The sequence below is a fragment of the Hemibagrus wyckioides genome, linkage group LG04, assembly GCF_019097595.1.
Source record: "Hemibagrus wyckioides isolate EC202008001 linkage group LG04, SWU_Hwy_1.0, whole genome shotgun sequence".
Classification (NCBI taxonomy): domain Eukaryota; kingdom Metazoa; phylum Chordata; class Actinopteri; order Siluriformes; family Bagridae; genus Hemibagrus; species Hemibagrus wyckioides.
Window position 1 is genome coordinate 24,499,575 of NC_080713.1, and position 24,122 is coordinate 24,523,696.

The window sequence follows — 24,122 nt, forward strand, 5'->3', positions numbered from 1 at the left end:
TGACCGTGCACTTTGTAATTCAAACAAACGTTTGAGCGAGTCAGCCTGGGGGAGTAATCACACAGACTCGAGGTGTTGCAGATGAGAGGCAAGTGGTGGCCTGATAAACACACAGTGGCAAAGCTGTCTTGTCACAGAATACAGGGTGTGGGTTAGGCCAGAGATAAACACAAAGGAAGATAAACAGAATAATCAATGCTAAATGCAAAAAAAAAAAAAAAAAAACTAAATCTATTTTCTATATTTTTGTAGATTTAGAGTGAAATCATAAATCTTTCTTTTCTGAATAAATAGACCCAGCGGATTCCTTTTCCATATTTGTCCATATCAGACTTTCTCAGATTAAAAAAAAATAGCTAAATAAATAAAATAAATAAATAAATAAATAAAGTCCTCTTCAGAAGTATCAGAACAACCTTCGTTATACCTAGAATTTAACCTTAACATTAAAATACACCAAAAACGAATTGTTAATAATAATGCGATGAACATAATACAATAATTATTTAGAATGACTCACTTCTCATTAATGTGGAAATCTAGCTCATTTAAAACTTTTCTGATTTGTCATGTGTTTTCAATGATGTTACCTGAATGCATTCACCCCTAAAAAATGTTTGGAATACTCCCTGTAAGTCAACAGGAAGTTGTGTCATCCACCTTTCCCGAACATAATGGGAAGAAGAACATTAAGTTCTCTATTGTGATATTTTCTGAAGAGGTCACACTTTATTCTACTATTTAAAAAGGAGAAGAAGAAGAAGAAGAAGAAGAAGTAAATGTTAGAAAGTCCATGTGATAAAGTGGATGGTAATTAACCATGTTTCATAACGCTAAAATATCTCTGTAATTTATTTATAAGAGAAAAATATTCATTTTCAACAAAGAAATTGCAATAAATAAATAAATAAATAAATAAATAAATGAATGAATGAATGAATGAATGAATGATGGCAGGAACACATTTACTCATGCTTAATGGTAACAACGATCAAAAGTATAGTTAGATTTTTTTTAGAGCTACGTAGTCAATCATGAAATCCGTCTTCCTTTCAAACACAAACTCCTGAATTAAACATCCACAGCTACACTGTTGCTAGTCATTAGTTTAGACCAGCGCAGCTGCTCTTTGGACTGACTTTAGAGAAATACTCTGCCTTTCCCCCTCACTTGCAGATTTTCACTGATCTTCATTCAGAAACACAACGCTGACCCTTCGCTTCAGCAGAACACACTTCCTCCCTCGGACATTATGTCCAAAGCGGCCACACCTTAAACTCTCCCCACGTTCCGGCTCAACAATACACACGCTGGATCAGTGCAGTGACCCGCTGGATACGCTGGCCTGCAGGAAATCCACTGATTGTGACCCCCATCATCCAGGCTCTCTTTTTTTCCTTCCTCTTTATATGGTCACCTTCCTGAGGCTTTTCCACTGGATCAATGAGTTCCGAGCAGCTGCTGCTAAAGCAATATCTCATAAATAGCTCATTCAGAGACATTCCTGTACAAGCTGACAGTCACGTATCACACTCACCATTTTGCTGTTACTCATAAGAGACGAGTCGGATGAAGCGCAGTGTAAAGATGACATAGCTATCTAAATCGACCCACTGGAGTCGATTTTATTCATCGGAAAAAATCATTTATGCACACATGATCTCTATTCTCAACTTTATCTCTACTTTTGGGCAGAACGGAGCTCCCCGGAAATATTGGCACACACTGAAAGATTGTCTGTCTTTAACTGTTATCTTCTATTCTCTCTAACACTCACTCGCTATGAATCTAAACTTCCCCAGGATCCCCAGAATATTATGTTTAGATTAAAAATAAATTAAATATGACATTTATATTGCATGCCATTTGCTATTGATCTGTTTGTGAGTCCCACTAGATGTTCTATCTATCTATCTATCTATCTATCTATCTATCTATCTATCTATCTATCTATCTATCTGTCTGTCTGTCTGTCTATCTATCTATCTATCTATCTATCTATCTATCTATCTATCTATCTATCTATCTATCTATCTATCTATCTAGTATTCCAGCATTGCCTGGTGCTTCAAATCTTAAGATTCCTCACAGTTTCTGAGATGTCACAGATTTAATACCCATGATTGTTACAGTGTTGATGAATATGGGATTGTTCCCCACTTTGCTGTTATAATATCCTCCACTCTTCTGCACTAGATGTGGATATGGCTGTGGGGATTTGTGTTCAGCTACAAGAGCATTAGTGATGTGGGGTGAAGAACCTTGGCATGCAGTCGGCGTCACAATTCATCCTAAAGGTGTTCAGTGGGGTTGAAGGTCAGGGCTCAGGTGTCCTGATCAAACCAGTGAGGAGAGATTATAATAGTAGATATTCTAGACAAGCATATGCATCTGTGGCAAAAGTTTGGGGAAGGCTCACATGTAGGGGTCATGATCAGGTGTACTCATTCTTTTGGCCACATAATGTATTTATATGTATATCGATTTACATAATCCGAAATAATCCATTTCTGCTTAATTTGTATATTTTTATCCTGTGGATAGATAATAGAACTACTTTATTTGACAACAAATTGTTTGATTTATTTTTTTTTCAGGTCACACATAAACACTTATTTGATTTCGTTTCCAAACTTTCTCCCGAGTTTCATCAATTTCTATTTGCCTTATCCTCTAACTGAAGACAAAATAACTATACACAGTGTATACACAGTGGTTCATAATGAGGAACAAGAAAGTATTCACTCCCGTTATTTTTCTTATGATGAATGAACCGCTCAGAGAGACTGCCAAGTCTCTCTCTCTCTCTCTCTCTCTCTTACTTCACCTACTTCCAAACCCAAACATATGCAGTGTTGTGAATGAAAACGGTTCTCCTGGATCACTAGGTTCTCCCATCACTCAGACGCGGTGTGTGTGCATGCGCGCGCGCGCTCGCTGCGGGGGCAAAACTGCTGAAGTGAGTTGTGAGTGGCGCGCGCTAATTGGCCGAGGGCGGGAGCGCGCGCGCACTGAGCGCTCTTTATCCTCCTGTTCCCAAAAGACGCGGCGCGCGCTTCAACGCCAGGTACAGCGCACGAAACCACTGACTCGATCGCTTCCAGGAGTTTTCTTTTTTTTTGCCCCCCACACACACACATCTACAGCCACGGTAAGGATGGAGTTCTGTTATTATTGTTTTGTGGAGTTTTTGTGTTGTTAAGCTGAGAGAGGAGGATATTTACCGGGGAGTGTTTAAAGGGACAGCGGTCAAGTGGTGCTGGAGTCGGAGAGCTGCGGGAAAACTTGTGTCTAAGACAGGGAACCGCTTCTGGGCTTGGGATGTGTCAGTGTTATGCAGCAGGTTTTACCATCAAGCTGATTTAGTTATTTAGTTAATTAGTTTCTTTTGCTAATTCACTTTTTTTCCCACCTAAATGCTGATTATTTATTTATTTGCATTTTTAAAATTCTTTTATTTTGTGCATGTGCACAAAGTCAAACTTTATTAAGCATGTGCTTCAGATTGTCTGCACTCTGTGCAGTTGTTGGTATGCTTCCCAAAACAGCTGGCAAGTTTGTTGATCATTCTTTGGCTTTAACCGAAACATATCGTATCAGTTTCCTAAAAGAACATCATTCACTGAGTCTGAGATGATCGAATAGCAGGGCAACCTCTAGATGACCCACGTGTTAAAGTCACCCCAAAAGTTGTCTAGGAGTTACATAGGTAGAAACCTTAAGCAGATCAAGATGTTTTACACACACACACACACAGCTTCTGCTGCTGCTGATTCCTCAGCTGCAGGTCTGCCTGTCAGTGTGTGTGTGTGTGTGTGTGTGTGTGTGTGTGTGTGTGTGTCCCAAACTCCCTCCACAAACAGAACCCTCACAGCTGGGTTCCAGCCCTCTCGGCTAATGCCTCCACCAGTAAACAGTGATAAAGTGATGGCAAAGGATGAGCCAAAGGAGGGAAGAAAAGAAAACTAAAGTGATGGCTGGACATACAGGAGGCGCTCAAGCGTGCGTGTTCAGATATTAAAGACTTCTGAGACCTTTACTGGTTGCTGGTTCATATGAATTATGTATTTAAAATGCAATAATGCGTTAATTAATAAAAATGAAGGCGCACACAAATTACAGTTCTATATTGCAGTCCAGTATAATTTGTATTGCAAGCAGCCTCTTTAAAATGTTTGTTTGTGTGTGTGTGTGTGTGTGGGGGTGTGTGTTTGGAGTATGATGATGCTGCATTGTGTTATCAGATATTATGTACTGTGCTGTCCTGTTGTGTTAATGATGATACAAAATTGCAAAAGATTCTGATATCTAACAGCTTGATCTTGAAGTCATGATTTCACTGTCCACCCTCTTCTTCTTTTTCTTCTTCTTCTTCTTCTTCTTCTTCTTTTTGTCTTTTCTTTTCAGGTGCTGATACTGAAGTACTGTTATTTATATTGATTTTCAGCTATACCGGCATTAAGTATCGGCTGGTATTGGCACTTTTGTCTCTAAACAGTACTAAACTTTAAAGTGATTTCTTTTAAAAGAAAAGAAAAATGCAATCAAGCATCTTTATATGTGAACAATTATAGTTCCCCCCAAAAATTCTAATCCACATTTTTTTCCTGGCTAGTATTAATTCTAAAACTAATATTACTACTAATAGGGAAAAGTATTGAAATGCAAGACAAAATATGACAACAGCAGCAGTACAGAAACCTCACCATCATTTGGTGTGATTTTGCGTGTGTTCTTCATTTAGTAGGCTATTATTTTGTAGCTGTTCTGCATTTGAGTGACAGGTGATTAGAAGTCCAGGTTAGAAGAGCATCTGCCGCAGAATTGTGTCTGGGATAAACGGAGACTGATTGATGGACATGGACATGTCAACAGACCCACGCAGTTCAGACTAGTGTTGAATTAATCTGGGGTTTTTTTTGTTTGTTTTTTAGGAACAAGAAAATATGGGACAGGAATTTGTTTTCTTTCAGTACTGACTTACAGCTGGGACATATGTAGTCTTTACTGCACAAGCATCCATAAGATGTTTATCAACAAATTCTAGGAAATTCGAAGAAAATACGCAATCTATATTGTTTCCGAAACCTATTCGGTGTATCAATATTTAATCTAATCCTATACAGAGGAGGAAGCTGTATTTAATATAATTACTGCATGCGTCAAGGATGTATATCTTAGATGTCAAATGATTTTACTTTTGTTTTAAGAAGGATATGTGCTCTTCCCCCACTCCAGGCCTGCAGTGCGGCTCCACAGACCACCATGAGTTACTATATGGATCCGGTTTCTTCTTACCAGCTTCATCATCCAGCTGACCATCTGGGTGTGATGGTGAGACACGTCATAAATTAACCTTGTCTGGCCTGAGCAGTCTGTCTCTTGCACAAGACACACGCATAGCAGTTTGTTATCACACACCTCTTTGTTTGTTTCGTCATCCTGATTAGAATAAGATTTTATTACAAGCCATCCAAGGTGAAATAAAGGTGAATCCATATGCAATATTTTTTTAAATTATTATTCAGCTGAATATAAAAGGAAGGAAAATCAAATAACTAGTCCTGCTACCAATCTTATACTGTCATACATGAGGTGAAATATCACTGATCTGACTGTTCCGAGGTCCCCCGTATTAAACCAGGCTTCTGTTTTGTGTGTTACAACTTTATCTGAGTATCGAATGGCAGAATGGCAGAGGTCAGAGTCGTGACAGTAGAATTCAATAAATTTAAAATCACCGGTGACACGTTATCCTCCCTATAAATAAAACGACCGCTGGGAAAAAAATCCTTTAATCCTCTGCAAATATTCAAAGAGAGGTGAAAAAGAAAAAGAAAAACACATTCACTTCTGCAGAAAAAAATAGAATAAAAGCCTGTCTGCTGTCACACAGGGTCAGCAGGGTTAAGGCAGTTCACGGATCTCACGCTTGCGCTCTGAGAAGCACGAACAGCTGAATGGAAGTTGCGTGATCAAAATGCTGCAGGAACATTTGACCATCAGTATGCGCAGCCTCGACTCGAGGAGGCGCTCGAATGGAGCCCGAACGGGTCACATGCTAATCCGCGGCCGACCCGGTCCACGCATACAGAGTCCAAGCACTCGGCTAATGTGCCCAGACGCTGAGCGTGTCTTTTGAAATTGAGATGAGAGTTTGCAGGTCTCTTGGCATGGTCAGAGGCTACGCTGAGTGTGCCCTCCGTCGGATTCATGAATTTACATGGATTAGAGAAGAAAAGGGATGCTTTCAGATCTCTCTGTGCTCACTTTATGAGAGAAAAGACTCAGAGCAAGAGATAGAGAGAGAGAGAGTTCAGGAAGCGGATTTGCAGTTTGCCATCCAAAAGAATATCAAAACTGCATAAAGGCGTAGAGCTTCTAACAATAACGCATTTCTGGTTTATATGATTCGAGCAGTTTTATTCTTAGAAATGTGGAAGGAAGCTTGAGTTCTATTATTTGCATTGGTGAACTAACAAAAAAAAAAAAAAGCAAGTAGCTTGGCACGAGGATTAGACTGCTGACAATTTAGAGTGTACTGCCTCCTTTTTTGACTATCAGCTCATCAGGACTACTGATTTCACTACTCACTTATCAACTTCCTGTCGCCATGCTTTAGAGAACATGGGGAGAGACGGCGATGCCCTTTCCGACTCCAGCATGCCCTCCTTTAACCAATAAATCCTTCTCTAGACCTCACTTCCCTTTCCAATCCCCTCATGCACCCTTCCTTTCCACCCACAACTCCCTCCATCTATTTGTCTCCTCTCTGCATGGCTTCAGAGTCTCAGACAGTCTCGTCCCGCTGTCAATCCTCCAGTACCACAGCCTTGTAAAGCTACTACCAGGGCTTAGGCTGATAACAGAGGCTCTGCTTTTGCAGCAGGCTTTATCAGATGGACAGTCGTTCAGACAGTCTGAGCTTCACTCCTCTCTGGAGTCAGGTCTTAGTTCACTTATCATCCTGGATCCTGTCATTGAGACGGCTTGTCGGACTTCTGACAAGGGGAACCGACACTGAATGAGAATGATGATGGCTCCTAAATTAAGACAGAGCCTCCTCTGACATATTACTGGGAGTTCCTCATATACAGCATGTTTCCCTGATGAAGACGAGGCACAGAAGATCTTGCGGAGGAGATTTAGATTTGCACTGATCTTATGGAGACCCAGTAGCAGAGAGCTCTAAGCAGGAGGCAGGAGAAAGCTTTTAAAACATTTATAATCGTGAGAAAGCTTTGCATCATTAAAAGCACAAGTTTCTTCCTGCTGCTGTCACATCATCACCATCATCATCATCATAATACACACTTACAGAAGGCTACTTTGGATAGTTACTGAAAAGTAATATAGCTTACTCATAGCTTACCGAAAGAGTTGATCCTGAAAGCCTTTCTGATTGATGGAAGCATTGTTTTAGGATTAGTGAGTACAGAGATGTTTAAGAGGTCCAAGACTGGTTCTACTGGTGAAGTATTTCCAGGTGAATTGAATGGAACAGGCATATTGTGCAATATGGTGTCAGTTTGCTAAATATTGTATAGATATTGATTCAAAATGAACAGATACAAGTAACATCCTTTACATGATAGAAATCAGCCAATCAGCTCTCCTGTCTCCAAACCAGAGGTATAAACATAGCTACAATCCTTACAGTTTTAAGCAAAGAAAGAAAACAAAACAAAACACACACACACAAACACACAAAAGGCTTCATCTAGATAAAATCAGCTGCGTATGAGCTTCTAGTCAACTGTTCAGAGCTCATGATCCTTTCATGCCTTACATCCTTTCCCTTTCGATCAGTTTGCTTTCTCACCAGGTGTAGGTAACTACGGCTAAACCGTAAATGTTGCCACCTCCTGTTTTCATTTGCACACAGTTTCACCTTTTGCACCTTCTATGAAACTCAGAACTCAAACAGCAATGAAACAATACATGTTTGTTCATCGTCCATATTTTTAGCATGCGCTTCGGCCAAAGAAAGTACGTTTGGTCTCAGATAACGTTTTAAATGGTGGGAATTTCCCAGACAGTGGTGTAGAGATTTGCTATCTGCTGCCTTCTAACAATCTTGACTATCTGTGCTGAATTTTTTATATAACCAGTGGAGTCAGCAGAGAGCTGAAGCCTCATTTCTCTCTCTCTCTCTCTCTCTCTATCTCTCTCACACACACACACACAGTCTCTAACTTCCCCTTTTGCTGACTGACGTCAGTACCCCACTGAGATCAAAGACATGAATATGCTGCTCAAACACACGAGTTCAACAGAATTTCGAGCTCTTTTTCAGGACGCACAGGGGATTTCATAACTCAAAACTATAGAGGTTTTTTTTTTTTTACAAGTTGCCAGTACTGCATGTTTGTGAATGAGATTCCCATAGCAGCAGCAGCAGCGAAAAAAAGAAAAAGGAAAAACATTGACTCATTCAGATCTTTACGTCTCCATCGGTCAAACAACTTCATCAGAATTTTCACAACATTGTTTGTTGTAGCGAAATAAAAGCTTGGCCGTCATCCGTGGTTTGCGTGTGATATTTAATGTGTTTGTCTGTCTTGCAGAGACAGACTGGCGGGATGGCGGTGTCTATGGTAACGCCGAGTCAACTCCCCGGGGTGTGCCACCCCCAGCATGCACCTCCTGCTAGGGCTGCATATGCCCATAACATCACGCTGCAGGAAGTACCCAATGGCCCAGAATTCTGCCCCAATGGTAAGCTGACTGGGAATGGACACATTCATGGATTGGTAGCTGTAACAAGTTTAAAGAACATTCTTCATCTCTTTTATCAGCAGTAACTAATTCAAACTATTTAATATCTTAATATATTCATTCCTAACTTTAACATTTGAAGTGTTTAATGTGAAAAAAAAAAGTCCTTCTGTGTCTTTTGAACTGCTGCATAGCTGAAGTGTTGGCTATGAGATCATTCATGTCATTCTAAAGCATAGAGCAGCAGATTGTTCATTGCAAACAGAGGCTGTTGTATGAGTGCACACACACACACACACACACACGCACACATGCAGAGACACACACACACACACACACACACACATACATGCATGTCTCTTGAGTATGAGACAAGAAAGCATCTGGAAAAGGCATCGCTTTGGGGTCAATGTTCGTGTCGTCCCCCAGAGAACAGTGCTCTCTCTGCCACAATTGTGTGTGTGTGTGTGTGTGTTTCTAAAAAAGAGTGTATGGAGTAAGATGAAGGGGAGGGTGTCCACATGCCCAGCATTTTTTCGCTTATGACTTTTTTTTTTTGACTGTCGTTTATTTAAAACGGGAACATTCCTCCCAGTGCATTGCCTCTGTTTGACATCACCCTCTTTGCTTTTCACGTTGATATATGACAGGGACAATGATTCATGCCATGTTAGCATGTGTGTGTGTGTGTGTGTGTATGCGGGGGTTGTGTTTCGGGCATCAGCTCTCCTCAGTCACCTCCCGGGCGGGATGCAAGGGCACGAGGGTGCAACAGCGGCCGTCCTTTTCCCAAGCCTCAGTCCTCAGGGGGATGGTGAAGGGGATGATGGGATTTGCTGATGTTTGTTGGCGACACACACACTCTCACACACTCACTCAAAGCCTGCAATACTTCTAATGTATGACCACTGACAGTATCACTTGTAGGAAAAAAAAACAACAAAACTTTCTTTCCAATGCAAAGCGTGAGAGAACCCAATGTTCCCTTTAAGAAAATGTCAGATTACACAACACACCAATCCAAATCCAACTTTTTCCAACAAAACCGATCACATGGGATGTCCTTTTAATTATGTCATTTCCAATTAATGCTAGCTTTCTTTAAAATCTATATCTAAACCAACAGTATGAGTACGTTTATAGTTGTTCGACGAATTGTTTTTGGAAAAGCTTTCGAAAAATCTGTCACTCCTGGATCCTAATCTCAAACGCTTCCTGCTTTTCAATTCAGGTTTTTGTTAAAATGCCACTAGGGCCATGTTAAAGTCAAAGACCATTATGTTTTCAGATTTAACTCATTCATTAATCCTCAATAACATCTGAGTTATGGTTGATCTGGAATCAGTCCCAGGAAAATTCTGGTTGTGTGACAGAAATACACCCTGGATTGGATGCCAGTCTATCACTGGGTATCATGCACAGAATTTCAGGGGCAATTTAGGATAACCGATCCACCTTTCAGAGAATTTGGGAGCTTAGAGGAAACCAGAGAATGTAATGGAAATCCATATGGATGCTGGGAGAACATGGGAAACTCCACACAAACATTTCCCTGAGCTCAGGATCGAACCAGGGCCTCTGTGAGATGTGAGATAGAGAGGAGGTGAGAGTTAATCTCCGCCCACTGTGTCACACTACAGTTTTTATTTCAGATGTTAAATACAACCAAATAGTCATTCAAGTCTTATGAATGTGTAGAACGGCTATCAAACTGCCACGCCTGACGTCATGCTAGTTGTTCAGTTGAGTCTGCTGCAGTGCTGCTTAGTAAAGCCAAAACCGAGAAATGAATGGATGTAAGACACTATGTAAGACAAGTAACCTCAAAACAGGTTCACGTGCTTTCAGCCAGACCACCAAAACCAGAAACCGTTGGCTCACTGCAGGAGCTGTTATTCAAACTGAAACAGCCTGACCCTGGCTGTTATAGAGCAACCACGAGCAGGACCAGTTGCACTCGCTGACTCTTAGAGACCTCAATAACCACCGCTAAGCCAGAGTTAAATTATAACCTCTGAGCTAATAATTCAAACTTAATAGGGCTTAAGGAAATTGATGCAGAAGTGCACTTGCAGAAGGCTTAATAGTTAATGAATCGATAGCAGTTACTGGATTCCCTGCTGCATTATCACTTTCGGATCAGTTTTATTTACAGTATGGTCGGGGTATACAGTAGATCCTACTTTCTAATGTAATATAAAAAAAAGGTTTTCTATTATAAATCATATTATCAACAATTTGATTGATTGGATGGATTTCAGAATTTGTATTTTGGAAGTTCCTTCTTTCGCTTGAATGACAATCTGGCATGGACTCTACAAGTTTATATGAAATTTAATGATCCGTTTTAGATCAAATCCACAGGAGTGTCGTCTGAACACTGTACACTTCAGTTTTATACAAACGGCCACTATCACAAACAGTGTCCTGGAAGGAACAGGATCTAAAATATCGGTTATTTAAAAATATAATATATATATGTGTATATATATATATATATATATATATATATATATATATATATGTGTGTATATATATATATATGTGTGTGTGTGTGTGTGTGTATATATATAATTTTTCTTTTTTATTTCTAATTTTTATTTCAAATTCTAAAAGTTAAAGTAAACCAAGCAAAACCCCAGCCATTCAATACTCAGATCTCTGCCGTCCAAGTCTCAGCTCTTTGGACGCTATTGCACATTTTAATTTGCGTTCCAGTAGTAAGGTAATTTTTTTCTTATGAGAAAACAGGTTCTCCACCTGCTCCTTGCTTCTCTTGACCTTCTTCATCAGAGCCTTTGAACAACTCCAGCTTAGATCATTCCTTCCTTTGAACACGTTCACGTGTAAAAGACGTTCATATTTCTGTAATTAATCCATGCCATATTTCTGAGAGAAATGTGAAAGCCAAATATTTTTCCGCTCGCAAAAAAGCGGATAATTAGGAGCGGGCAGTCCAGTTGGAAATCACTATTGGAAACACGGTCGATCGGCTTCCCTTCGTTTTCCAGGTGTGCCGTGAAACGCACACCCTTGGTGTGTATGAGTGCACGCTGTGAGCTGATGGCTGCCTGCTGGTGCTGCAGGTGCGTGCAGTTAAACCAGATCATGGACTATAAACTGCTCCCCTGTGACACGTGTGAGCTATATGGGAAACATGAAACGCTCCACTTTGGTCTGCATTGTGTCATATTTTTCATCCTGTTTGTACAGTACGCGTGTGTTTCATCACGAGGTAGATGAGGGGTTACAGTGTGAGTATGATTCATCTACAATACAGTATGTAGCTATGGAGTGTCTTTAGGTGTCTCCTTTCTGTCCACGCCAGATGTAAAGGATGTGCTGGGCTGGAAACACACTGTCACACACTTTGCTTCCTGACATGCTCCATGCCACGGTCATGTTTACACCAAACCTCCTGACCATTTCTCTTACACGCTAAACACGCTCTCACATACTATCTCAGAAAAAGCACTGCACAGGCTCACACGTTTACAGTTTACTTGTGTTATCACCTCGGGTGCAACTACAGACTCGAGTGCTATTCAGCAAGGACCGTGAACAAAGAGCAGTGCCACAGTTTGATGCAGCTACAACATATCAAGCTGAAATGATATACATAAATATGACATGTACTGTATATATGTAAGAGCAATATAATTTCTGAGGATGATGGAATGAGACACATCTTAATCATCTTATTTGGAGGCCAAAATGATCATAGATTATGTTATGAATGAATTTAAAGTGAGCTGTAAGTGTGCAGGGTCAACATATCCTTCGAACCGTCGGCATGTTTTCTCTGCAAAAAAGATGAAGATTTTTGTTTTCTCTGAACAAATATGTAGGCATTTTATAGTGTGATGAAACATAACAGCACACTCAGTTATTCAGTACTTCAGTAATCATTGGGATCATTGCAGTCAGGACTTTTCTATACATCTGGCAACCTCAGACGAGTGGCCTTAAATCTGAATGGGCTGCAGAGAAAATTCGTTGAAGCACCTGTATCAGCCGAGAGAATTTCCCACATAAATAGTCATGTGACTTTTGAACTTAAATCGCCGTGCCACGAATTCAGCACATAGATTGTAGAAACATATTACAGAGGAGTTTCAACCATTGACTGACATCAACATCATCATCATCATCATATTATCATGTTCACAGCTGGGGTCTTTTTTTAGTAAGTGTACTTTTACTTGATTTAGGATGTCAGCTTCTCCTCCATCTCTATCTCTCTCTCTCACACACACACACACACACACACACACATATAGATATTCGAGTGAATGTTATACATGTGTCTCTGTAACTTTGTGAATCTGAGAATCCTACGATCTGTATGTGTGTTCCTGTGTCTGTATAAATCTCAGTGTTAATGAGCACAGTGCTATTATAAACACTTTCATACTTTCATCAATTAAAGTGACACATGTTGGGTTCGCTTTTGCTACAAGAGCTCAGTGTGAAAACATCATCCAGGCTACACACACCAGCAGCAGCTTGCGTATACTTTTGGAAGCACTAACATCCACTGGGCCCTGGCCCGAGCTAGCAGCTGTGTTTGGGCACCCTGGGACCAGTCGCCTGGGTTTCCCGAGATGTGATTTGACAGCTGGACAGTACAGGAGAAGACAAATTGCACATTACGTGGCTGATAGGGAAGAGTGTGCTTGTGTGTTTCTATAAGTGCATGCGTGGGTGCGTGTGTTTGGAGGAGTGGGATGTAGGTTTCTCTGACAAGGGGCACGTCCTCGTGAGTGAAGGGCCTTTTTTTTGGGCTTAAAGTAAACAGGCGGCCGGCGGGGGTCTGGGGGTTATGGGAAAAGAGGAAACAGCGATGCTAATCAGCCCTGTGCACACTTCCCTCCACTATAAACCAAAAAAACAAGAGAGAAAGACAGAGAGAGAGAGAGAGAGAGTGAGAAAGAGACAGAGAGAGAGAGAGAGAGAGAGACAGACAGACAGGGAGAGAGAGAGAGACAGACAGGGAGAGCCAGAGTGGGAGAGAGTGAGTGAGGGAGAGAGAGAGAGACAGACAGGGAGAGCTAGAGACAGACAGACAGACAGACAGACAGAGAAAAATAGAGAGAGAGAGAGAGAGAGACAGACAGAGCGAGAGAGAGAGACAGACAGACAGATAGGGAGAGACAGACAGACAGACAGACAGAGAAAAATAGAGAGAGAGAGAGAAAGAGAGAGAGAGACAGACAGACAGCGAGAGAGAGACAGAGAGAGACAGACAGACAGAGCGAGAGAGAGAGAGAGAGAGAGAGAGAGAGAGAGAGAGACAGGGAGAGAGAGAGACAGGGAGAGTGAGGGACAGACAGACAGACAGAGAAAAATAGAGAGAGAGCTCTCTCAGCCTCTCTCCCTCCCTCTCTCCCCCTCCCTCTCTCTCTCTCTTTTCAATATTTTATGCTTAAATATGAAACCTCTGGCTCCTCTATTATTTGTGGAACATGCAGAATTACTGCAGCTGATAAAGTAGAATAAACGCCTAGGCGTGGACACCATGAACTACAAAAAAGTGAAACCCCACGAATATAGAAAACTTTATCTAATATATCTCATTGTATGATTATTATGGAAGATCTATAAACTGGGTTGTAGACGTACATTTACCTCATTTTTAGGTTTTCTTTTCATAGATTTATTTATAAAAATCAACACACTGCCAGTATACTGAGACGACTTTAAATGAGAAATCAGCAAGAATTAGATTAAAACTCTCATCTCACAGTGATAAATATTAATAGCTTGATGTATGACTGGAAATTTGTCATTTCTGCTACAACAGTGTTATTACAAGCTACTTGTGAACGGCCATTTCACAGCCCGGATTCCTCTGTCAGGTCTCAATGCCAAATCAATACCCATTCACAGGGAATTCACATCATCATGACTGTCATGACGGGTTACTGAAGGTTAAGTACAAGAGCACAACAACTTGCCTTCGATAAAAGCTTGACTTTTAGCTCCAGGCAGAAGAGTCTGTAAATTGCTTATGCTGTAGTGTAACTATGCTCACTCGAAGCTGAACATATCTTTCATAAAGTACTGTACAGTATTTTATTTTTTTGCTAGCTCGCTCAGTGTGAGCTGGGGCTGAAAGGACATGGGCAGTTGCTTAACTGCTGGTGAATATATGGATTTTCTCTCAAGCTACATGTAGCTAGCTGCTACGTCTTTGTCTAAACAGCTAAACAGTGTGTAAAATGTGGTGCAGAGAACAAAGATGTCATGTCTGGGTGCTAAAAGAAACACATACAGATGGTGAAGGAGTCTGAGGAACAAAAATATGCAGCAAAGTACAAAATACAAGTAATTACAGTGGAGCCTTGGCATAAGAATGGAACCTTGGTCTTAAGAATTGAGATTTTGCAATAAATTTGCATCAGCATCTGAAGCATTTTCGGCATACGAACGAACCGAACGCCAGCTAAGTTGTCCGGGAGCCGTTCAAAACTTGTTTGCTTCAGTGGAAATCCAAGTGAAGCGAGTTTAAGAATTTGTTTTTCAGTCAGTGAAAGCTGTTGCGAACGAGTCAACCCACGATACCAACGCTGCCTTCGGCATGCGTTCAAAAGCTACTTGATTTTTCACACATTTCGTTATCAGATTGGTGGCATGGGTGGTCTGTTCTATTTTTAGCCCAAGCTTGGTGGCACAACTTCCTGTGAGGACCCTTGGAAATTGGTAATATTGAAATTTGCTAGAACAGTTTATCTGCATTTACATTATTTCTCAATATTACTTCTCAATCGCAATGCTAATTTTCGCCTTGAGAACTCGCCTCCAGAACAGATTCAATTCATACGCTGAGGTTCCACTGTATCCACAAACTGGCTACTTTTGTCTCTTTAGTAAAATAATACAAATTCCACAAAGAGGATAAATAAATAACTGTTCAGCAAACTCTTCTAAATGATTATTCAGTTCTCCTTGAAGCTGTCATTCTACCAGTTTATCACTCATTCTCTCATCCAATAGGTTGTACTCCTGCCTGTCACCATTTAATAAGACTTCTTTCACGTCTAAAGTTGGAACATAATGGCACTTGACATGTTGAACTTGACACGTGTCCAGAATTTCCCTCCAATCCCAACCTCTCCCCTCTGACAACCCACTACAGAACGACCCACAACAACTCAGGGACTTTACAGTATACAGTATTTTTGTCCTGACTCAAAAATAATACTTTTTTACAGATATATTTTTTTGCAGTCTCATACACAGTGTAGTCTTTCTACCAATATGTTTTCCGTTGATAACATATCATTTTTGCAGTGTGTCCAAACATCTAATGATGAAATTCTCCCTTCCTCATTCGAAGCTATTTCATCACTCGAATTCTTGCAGTGTGTTCATTATTAGTGAAACACGTCACACTTCAGTATATACCTGGGAGGGGAAACTCATATACCACAGAATTAGAATTAATCACAGGAATGACTCAAATGTTGGTACAGCACAGGGAGGAAGAGAGATATAAGATCATCTCAGATATTTTCAGATCTCATGGGGGGTGTCCTGTGTCAGTATAGTGTCTCTGTGTGTGTGTGTGTGTGTGTGTGTGTGCACACACATTCCTACATTCTATGAAATATTCATAATGATCCCGGCCTTCTGACCTGACAGATCAATGGCCTGAAGATCAGCAGTACCAAGGACAGAGTGAGCTATTTAAGAAAGCTATTGTCCGATCTGTGTGTTTTGTGTGTGCTAGGAAGAAAAAAAAAGTGTGTGAGGTAGGAATGAGTAAGAAGATAAGTTTAGAGTAAAAAAGAAAGACAGAGGCATATCTGATGCTTGACGTAGCTGGAGAGGAGAGGGTGAAAAGGAGGAGGGGAAGAAGAAGAGGAGGAGGAGGAGGGGTGTAATTTAATTAGTTCCACAATGGGGTGAATGGGCAGACACATGGCTGAGCTAATGGAGGAGTGAGATGTGCTTTTTAGCAGTGCTAATTGTTCTGAAAGAGCTGGGCCTTTCTTCAGACAGCCTGTTCCTCTGTGATGAACTCAGCAGGAGGGGGGGGGGTCTGTTCCAGAATTACCCCTGCCTCCCTCCACATATGCCCCTTAAAAGCTCTCCACCAGCCTCAGGGTCTTCTGCCGTGTCCGATGTGGGCAGGAACGCTGAGGATGGTGGTTTCTTTAAAATGGAAAACGTGGTTTCAGGCTAGAAGAATGAACACAACTGTTCCCAACGGGCTATGACGTATACGCATCTATGTAGAACAGCTACACTGAGTTGTTACTAAAGGTTTATTAGTTATTATAGTTATATTCCTAAACGTCTGCTCAGTTTATATATTAAACAGGATGAAATCGAGCTGGTTAGAGTAATATGTTTCTTTCAGGAAGTCAGAATGGTTTCATAATCTAAACCAGTAGTTCTCAAAGTGGGATGCTGGAACCCCAGGGGTTTGGAAAGCCAAGGGGACCGCAGTTGTTACATTTTGTTACAGCGGTGAAAATCATAACCCATCATTATCAAATTGTATTTATTATTGAGCTCTTACAATAGCCTGTTAGACTGATCCTTTCATTTGAATGGGTTTCATCCAAACCTCAATAATACATAAATAGTGTCAACTTGGAACTGGTCAAGTCTGTTGATGGAAAGCTCAGGAATAGAAAGCTCTCTGGCTTTAATAAAATAGACAAAATATCACTGTACATATTTAAATAATGTTCAAGAAGCACATCTGTACAGAGTGGAATTTATTTTAAAGCTGCATTTATAGAGACCAAGGTCTTTAATATGGACAAAGCAACTTTCTAATTTCCATCCGTCCGTCCGTCCATCCACCCGTCCAGCCATTCATCTGTCCACCCATCCATCCGTCCATCCATCCCTCCATCCGTCCAGCCAGCCATTCGTCCATCCGTCCGTCCATCCCTCCATCCGTCCAGCCAGCCATCCATCCATCCGTCTGTCCGTCCGACACATTTTTTTTCCCGAACATTTTTAAGCAATATTTATCTCAGTGGCATGTTTAACTCACTTTTGCCTTTTACTCAAAAATCTTGATCTTGAATCTAGCTTGAATCTAGAATGAAAGAAAGAAAGAAACGATGAAAGAAATAAAATTTGCTGGTCCATATTTTTGTAATGTGTGTAATATTTAAATGCTTGGAATATATTACTTCATTGTCCATAATTCTTTCCCACATTTTTTCGTGTGCTAGTGTGTTGATATCCACTTTTACACACTAAACATCATTGATGGACCTTTCATATCATTGTGTTTAAGTGTATGCATTCCTATGTGATATGAAACATCCTTAATGACTGAACCAGCTGTGAAAATGATTGCACTGCAACCTAGATTGGTTAATAAATCATCTTTAAGATGTTCACATATACTGACCTTCTGAATTGTTCCTGTGTTACACAATGACGTTTAACTTCTGAATTTCATTGCTCAGAAACCATGACAACAGCACTCTTAGCATGAAAAAGGTAGACATCAAAGCCTCCTAGTTAAATGTGTCTGGACCATGAGCTTCAGCTGCTTCTGAATTTAGCCCAGATTACAGGCACTCTGATTAGCATGTGCTAAAGGGGCTAGCGCGTGGCACTTCCTCTCTGTTCAACTAATTCCCACACAACTAAGGGCTGCTCGGAGGCAGAGCACATGCTTTCCGTAACATCGGGCTCTTTTTTCCACGGCCGTATCGAAGCAACAGCTTTGTTTTGGGGAGTCAACAAGCTCTGGAGTTATAGTCACAGTCCAGCTTGGGAAGGAAGAATGAATTTTTGGATTTCATGAATCAAACTCAGCATTCCCTCATGCATGTGGCGAGTGTGTTAGTGAGATCAGGAGCTCAATTACACAACAATAATGGGATTTCCCAGACCCTTTAGTGGTTGGGATTCTCCAAAGGCCAGAATAATCATGAAAATGATTGTGTAATTATAGTGATGATAGTTATACTGATGATGACTGATGATGACAAAAATGGACCAGTAACGGTTCTCCTTTTTTTTTACTCATCTTTGTGTAATGAACAGGTTTTTTTCCCCATCTTATCTCAGTTTACAACTTTTCAGAGAGTAGGTGATGCCAGATTTGAGCATAAGTGGCCTTCTCTCATTAGTTCTAACTCAGTTAACCCCATGGACACAGCTATAGAATCTAACAGGCTTTTACAGCAATGATGTGCAATTGCTCAGTAAGCACTCCCATTATAGCATCAAAGCAACATGAAGAAATGACAGACTTCGAGTAGACACCCTCCCTACCCCCATCTCTACATTTTCCTATAAAGAGAAAAATGCCACTCAGCAAGCCCTCTCTATGATATTAGTCAGCAACCCCATTAGTCTTAATGGCTGCCCCTGGGCATTGAGAAGCCTAGCCTGTCCTTTTAAGGACTATACAAGGCGCTCATTAAGGCTAAAACAAAGAGGGCTAGTGAGAGAAGGAAGGAGGGGATGACTGAATGTAGGAGTGACTGAACAGTGTAGGGGGAGTGAGAGATCTCCTCCTACTTTTATTATCCTCTGTAATCTCTCAGGTCTGCCAGAATCTTGTGAGGCTTTGGCCACAGAAGCCCTCGAGAAGATCCAAAAGTTTGCACCATCGCTCATATCTGTCAGTTGAAACACTATCCAGACAGGCTAATGGCTAGTGTGCAAGGTATCGCTGTTTAAAAATCTATAGCTGATCAATAACTCCGGCTCCCAGCTCTCTCAAATCCATTTGGAGGCAGGTGGTATGGCTAAACCCGCTGCTCAAAAAGACCAGCTAGTATTGACTGGCCTAACAGGGTTATTCTGAATACGCAAGCCCAGACAGACCAAGTGCTATATCTCGACACATTTCCTTTTCTAAAAAAGCCCTTTGATTAAAATGAAAGAAAAGACTGCTTTGTCCTGGTTCATTTTTGAGAACATTTGTTCCAAAATGGATGAATGCTTTTGACAAACCCTCTCACAGTTGTCAAGGCCATCGGGTTCCACTTGGTGAAACAAGCCGATCAGCACATGACAATTGTAATGGCAATCTGTTGCCATGGCAGCTAATTAAGTTAATGCAAGCAGAGACTCGGTCTTTCTCTGTCTCTCTGCTCTCTGTCTGTCTGTCTGTCTGTCTGTCTGTCAGTCTCGCTCTCTTTCTCTCTCGGTTTCAATCTTACAACAAAAAAAAAAAAACGCTCATGCTTCAGCTTGCTTGTTGTAGTCATATCATTAATCAGAAATTCATTCCAGCTAAAGCTTCCCGCATTATTTCAATGTAGATAATCTGAACAAAGCAGGCAGGTCTGTATACATGCTTAAATATACAGCTGAATCAGTGTTTATACTTAGCCACTACAGTCTCTGGCCACTTAATGCCCACACTGGGGAAATCCTAGCAAAATAGGAAGCGCACAGTGAGAGTTAAGAGTCAGTCACGGCAGGCACTGTGTACAGGGATGTGGATGCGGTGAGAGGATCCTCAGTAAAATGCCACATTTGGGTTTTTATTGATCCACTCAAGGTGGGCAGGAAATACTCTGAGGTGTTTATAGGATTTGGCCAGCCTTACAAGGGCACTCGCTCCCATCACACACTCACACACACTCGCTGAGAGCTGGCTCATTGAACATTATTACTGATTTATTTCAGACAGGCTTCTGCTCTTCAGTCTGCTGTATATTCACGTCAGAGAGAAATGCAAAGTCAAGACCTGGCGTGGTTGACTTGTTCTTTGTATCATAGATTGTAATATAAGGCTAGAAGATAAGGAAGGTAAACAATGTCCTTTGGCTAGTCTGTCACTGGATACCACTAGTGTTGCACTAGGACCTTTCTTCTGGATATCTACTTTCCCAAAGTTTATTTTGAACCTCAGTTTGGTCTGTCTGATGCCGTTAAATGATCTCATTAGAAGACATTTAAATCATTTGGGTTATGGCGTAGTAGACATAGGTAGTTAGATCCCCAGAAGGAGGCTTGTTGACTTCTAGGGTTCCTCAAAGTTTCAGTTTATCATGGCCAGCTTCCAGCTGTCAAAACATCGGCCACGCTGGTCAAACTGGTAGTTATTTGCTTACACTAACCAGTAAATGTTTGGGATTTTGTAATTGCCCTAAAGTTGTGTTATACTCTCAGATATCGCATTAACACTGGTAATCCAAAAACTTCCAGTCTAGCCACACTGACAAAGATGTTCTATCATGTGTCACCAGCTCATCCTGTGCTTTCGTGATTATTCATCAGGGATTTAAAAGTACACTAAAACAACGAATAACATTTCAGAATGATATCACAAATTGAGCAATGGATTGCATAACACTTTATTTTATTTTTTTTGTTGTTGTCTTGAGTGATTGCTCAACGTCACTCACGGTGAGTTTGTACAAGTTGTGACTTCTGTTTCTTGTGAAATCTGCCAGCATCTGCCTCTGAAGGAATGTGAAATAATGGAGCAGGATGAGAACTTCTTCCCAGTACTATTCAGAAAGCAGAGAGGAGGGGACAACTAAACCAAGCAATCTAATGAAAACACTAGAATACGTTTGAGACGAGAAAAAAGAGATGCAATAATATTCGCATACAAAGGTATGAACAGTGTGTAGAAAGTGAAGAGTGAATCAGATTCGACGCCGCCCATTCACACAGTGACGCCCAGAGAGAGAGAGAGTAAGAGAGAGAGAGGAAAGGAGAAGGAGAGAAAGGATAGAGTGAGTGAGTGGGTGAGTGAGTGAGGAAGGGAGAGAGAAAGAGAAGTTCGTGCTCGAGATATAGGACACTGTTGGGATAAAAAAAAAAAAAACAATATTGAGAGAGAAAATTAAAAGAAAACAAAGGGGAGCGATATTTGTTTTACCTCAATAAGTAGAAACATAACGGGACTTAAACGCGAGCTGTAAGCGCACGCGCTGAATGCGAGACCATGACGGCTGCCGTGGATATGACGCCAACGTTAACTATAATAAAATCCGAAAAAGCAGACGGTGAGTGAACATTGCCTTTTATTATTATTTTTGTTTGTTTGTGTAAGTTTTCTGTTACGAGTGAACTTTCATTTTATTCGGCTGTACCGCGCGCTCAAACGGTGTTGGAGCTCGCGGTAGTTTTTAAGACGCAAAGCCCTCGCGCTCATGCACAGGCGATGCTCAGCACAGCGCGCGCCAGATGCGCCTATCAATTATTTATTAAGCTTTCAGTGCGGAGGAGCCGCGTGCAGTGTGTGGGAGCGAGCAAGCCCGAGAAAGCTTCCTGCCTCATCTAATTGCGATAGCAACGCGATTGGAATATCTGCTGAAATGGAAATGTTTAAATGAAGTTGCATGCCTTATGTTGCAAGAACATAAAAGGTGCATGCATCTATTTCCCTCCTCGAAACACTGCATGTCTTTCATATTACTCTCATCCAGTGTTTCTGTAAAGAAAGTTTCCTTCTAGCTCATGCATTGACTTGTGCTGACCAAGCTACTTGTCATGATGCTGCCAGTTTGTGTCATGCCAGTGTCTCAGGCCAGCCAAAGGGCGAGGCTCACGGCCACATACATGACCACAGTGGAAAGTTGCAGCAGGGCAAATCATATCAGGTGGTCTGCTTTTATTAACTTTAAAGCAAGCTGATGCTTATAATCAGAAATGATTAGCTAGTGCATGCAACTTTTTTTCGAGTCATATTCTGCAGTCGGTATTTGTGAAGATGAAGCAGCATGTCATTTATGTTCCCATCAAGAGATCAGCTTTCATAAAGGCAGACATTATGGCTATGGTCTTGCACTCAGTCATCCTGCATGTCTGAGAGGAAACGTCTGTCATTTCTCACGCCAGAGCTGAAAGATTTACTTGCCATGATGCTGTTTCATTACCAGTCCATGCCAGCCAAAGGGCGAGGTGCAAGATCAGAGCTGCATGTTTGACCATGACGGAGAGAGAGGGAGTCGGTCAGGGAGGGCACATGAGGTGCGGCTCGAGCAGTCAGCATTATAATCCTCCCCCTCACACTCCTGACAAGACACTCCTGAAAGTTGGACTGAGGTGATGATTGTGCAGGCTAGTTAATGCTTAGATAGAGGGAGTGAGCGCCCTGACCGAATATAGCCCTGCTGTACACCCGTCCAATGCACTTTCCTAACCTGACCCTGTTTGTGCTCGGTCAGCGGAGCAGAGCGAGTTCAGTGGCCGCTGGTTTTCCTGAGCGAAAAAGCTGACTGTTGTTATAACATCTGTGCATGCTGCTTACTCTGTCGATCATACACACCGCAGCAGCTGTGTGTACATCATGGAAAAATGTTATTCGCACCATAAGTGTCAAACTGAAATCGCTGTGGTGTGTGTGTGTGTGTGTGTGATAGGTATCACTATAACACAAAGACATAAAAAACACGCATGATCTTACCGATTTGCACATACACGCACATGCTGTGCTTCCATATACACAAACCTTATCAGGCACATGGAAAAACATTACTAAAAAATGCTGAAAGTTGCACTCCAATTGCCAAAACACTCTGGTGGTATCTTGCAAAACCATTTCACAACACCAGCCTCTTGCTTGGTCAGTATGGAGAGTCCTGTGTTAGCAATTCTGTTTGCCAAAGACTGAAACTTCAGCATAGTGCTTACTGTAATCTTGTCTGTTCCTTCACTTTTTTGTACCCGTTACTCTTTGGGAAAAAAAACACAAAAGCTCTGCATGTGTAATAGTGAAGACAAGCTCACGTGGAGTCCGTACACACAGGAAACAGGACAAGAGAGTGTAGTAAAAGGGCTGTTCTGCCTGTCAGTTGCAATCAGGAATCAGAATCAGCACTGTCATATTTCTGAGAATTTGCACAGTTTGCTTATAAGAAAAAGCAACAATGCTTAACGGAGTAGAATTAGTGACGAATCATAAATGTGCTAATTCTTTGCACTAGAATATGCTCCCAATGATGGATGAAATAATGCTCCAGTTTTTGTATTTTTGTACTTAAAATCGTTATTAATCTCACTCCTTTGGTTTATTTTTATTCTTTTTAAGAAATAGAGCTTAAGTGTCAAGGTAAAGAGTAACACAGAAGTAGCATGGAGTTCATCTTGAATGTGATTAACTCCAGACAAATGGAGGAAGAACAGACAATGGAGGCTCCAAATAATGTGATGACCTCGACAAGCACATTTAGCTTCTCAAATAGACTCGAGTTAATATGATTGTGTTTGCACATTCACATCTTGTTAGCTAAAAACAATGCAGGGCTATAAATACAGTCTTTTTTTTTTCTCCTTTTCTGAAGACTAGCCCTGACAAAGGCTATACAAATACGAGTGTGACTTCTAGAACATGAAGCCACCGTCAAGCAGTCCCAAACGTGAACCATATGCTTCGCGTAGCGCTGATCTGGAAACAGCACGTCGAACCGTTTCAAGCCAGGCTTGTTTAAAATAGCTATCGCTCCCACCAGCAT

At 41.2% G+C, this 24,122-nt stretch overlaps 1 protein-coding gene across 2 annotated transcripts in view; it reads left to right on the top strand.

Moving 5' to 3' along the window:
• The first annotated feature begins 2,905 nt into the window (after positions 1–2,905).
• The window catches only part of ets1 (v-ets avian erythroblastosis virus E26 oncogene homolog 1), a 40,940-nt gene continuing 19,723 nt past the window's right edge, over positions 2,906–24,122 (top strand). The window contains exons 1-3 of one of the 2 annotated variants that reach the window (XM_058387873.1): positions 2,906–3,151; positions 5,239–5,334; positions 8,568–8,718. In XM_058387873.1, coding sequence (XP_058243856.1) covers positions 2,921–3,151; positions 5,239–5,334; positions 8,568–8,718 — 478 coding nt within the window. In that variant the 5' untranslated portion in view covers positions 2,906–2,920. Of the gene's footprint in view, positions 3,152–5,238; positions 5,335–8,567; positions 8,719–21,181; positions 21,672–24,122 lie in introns of those variants that run through there. The other variant, XM_058387874.1, reaches the window with a different exon arrangement.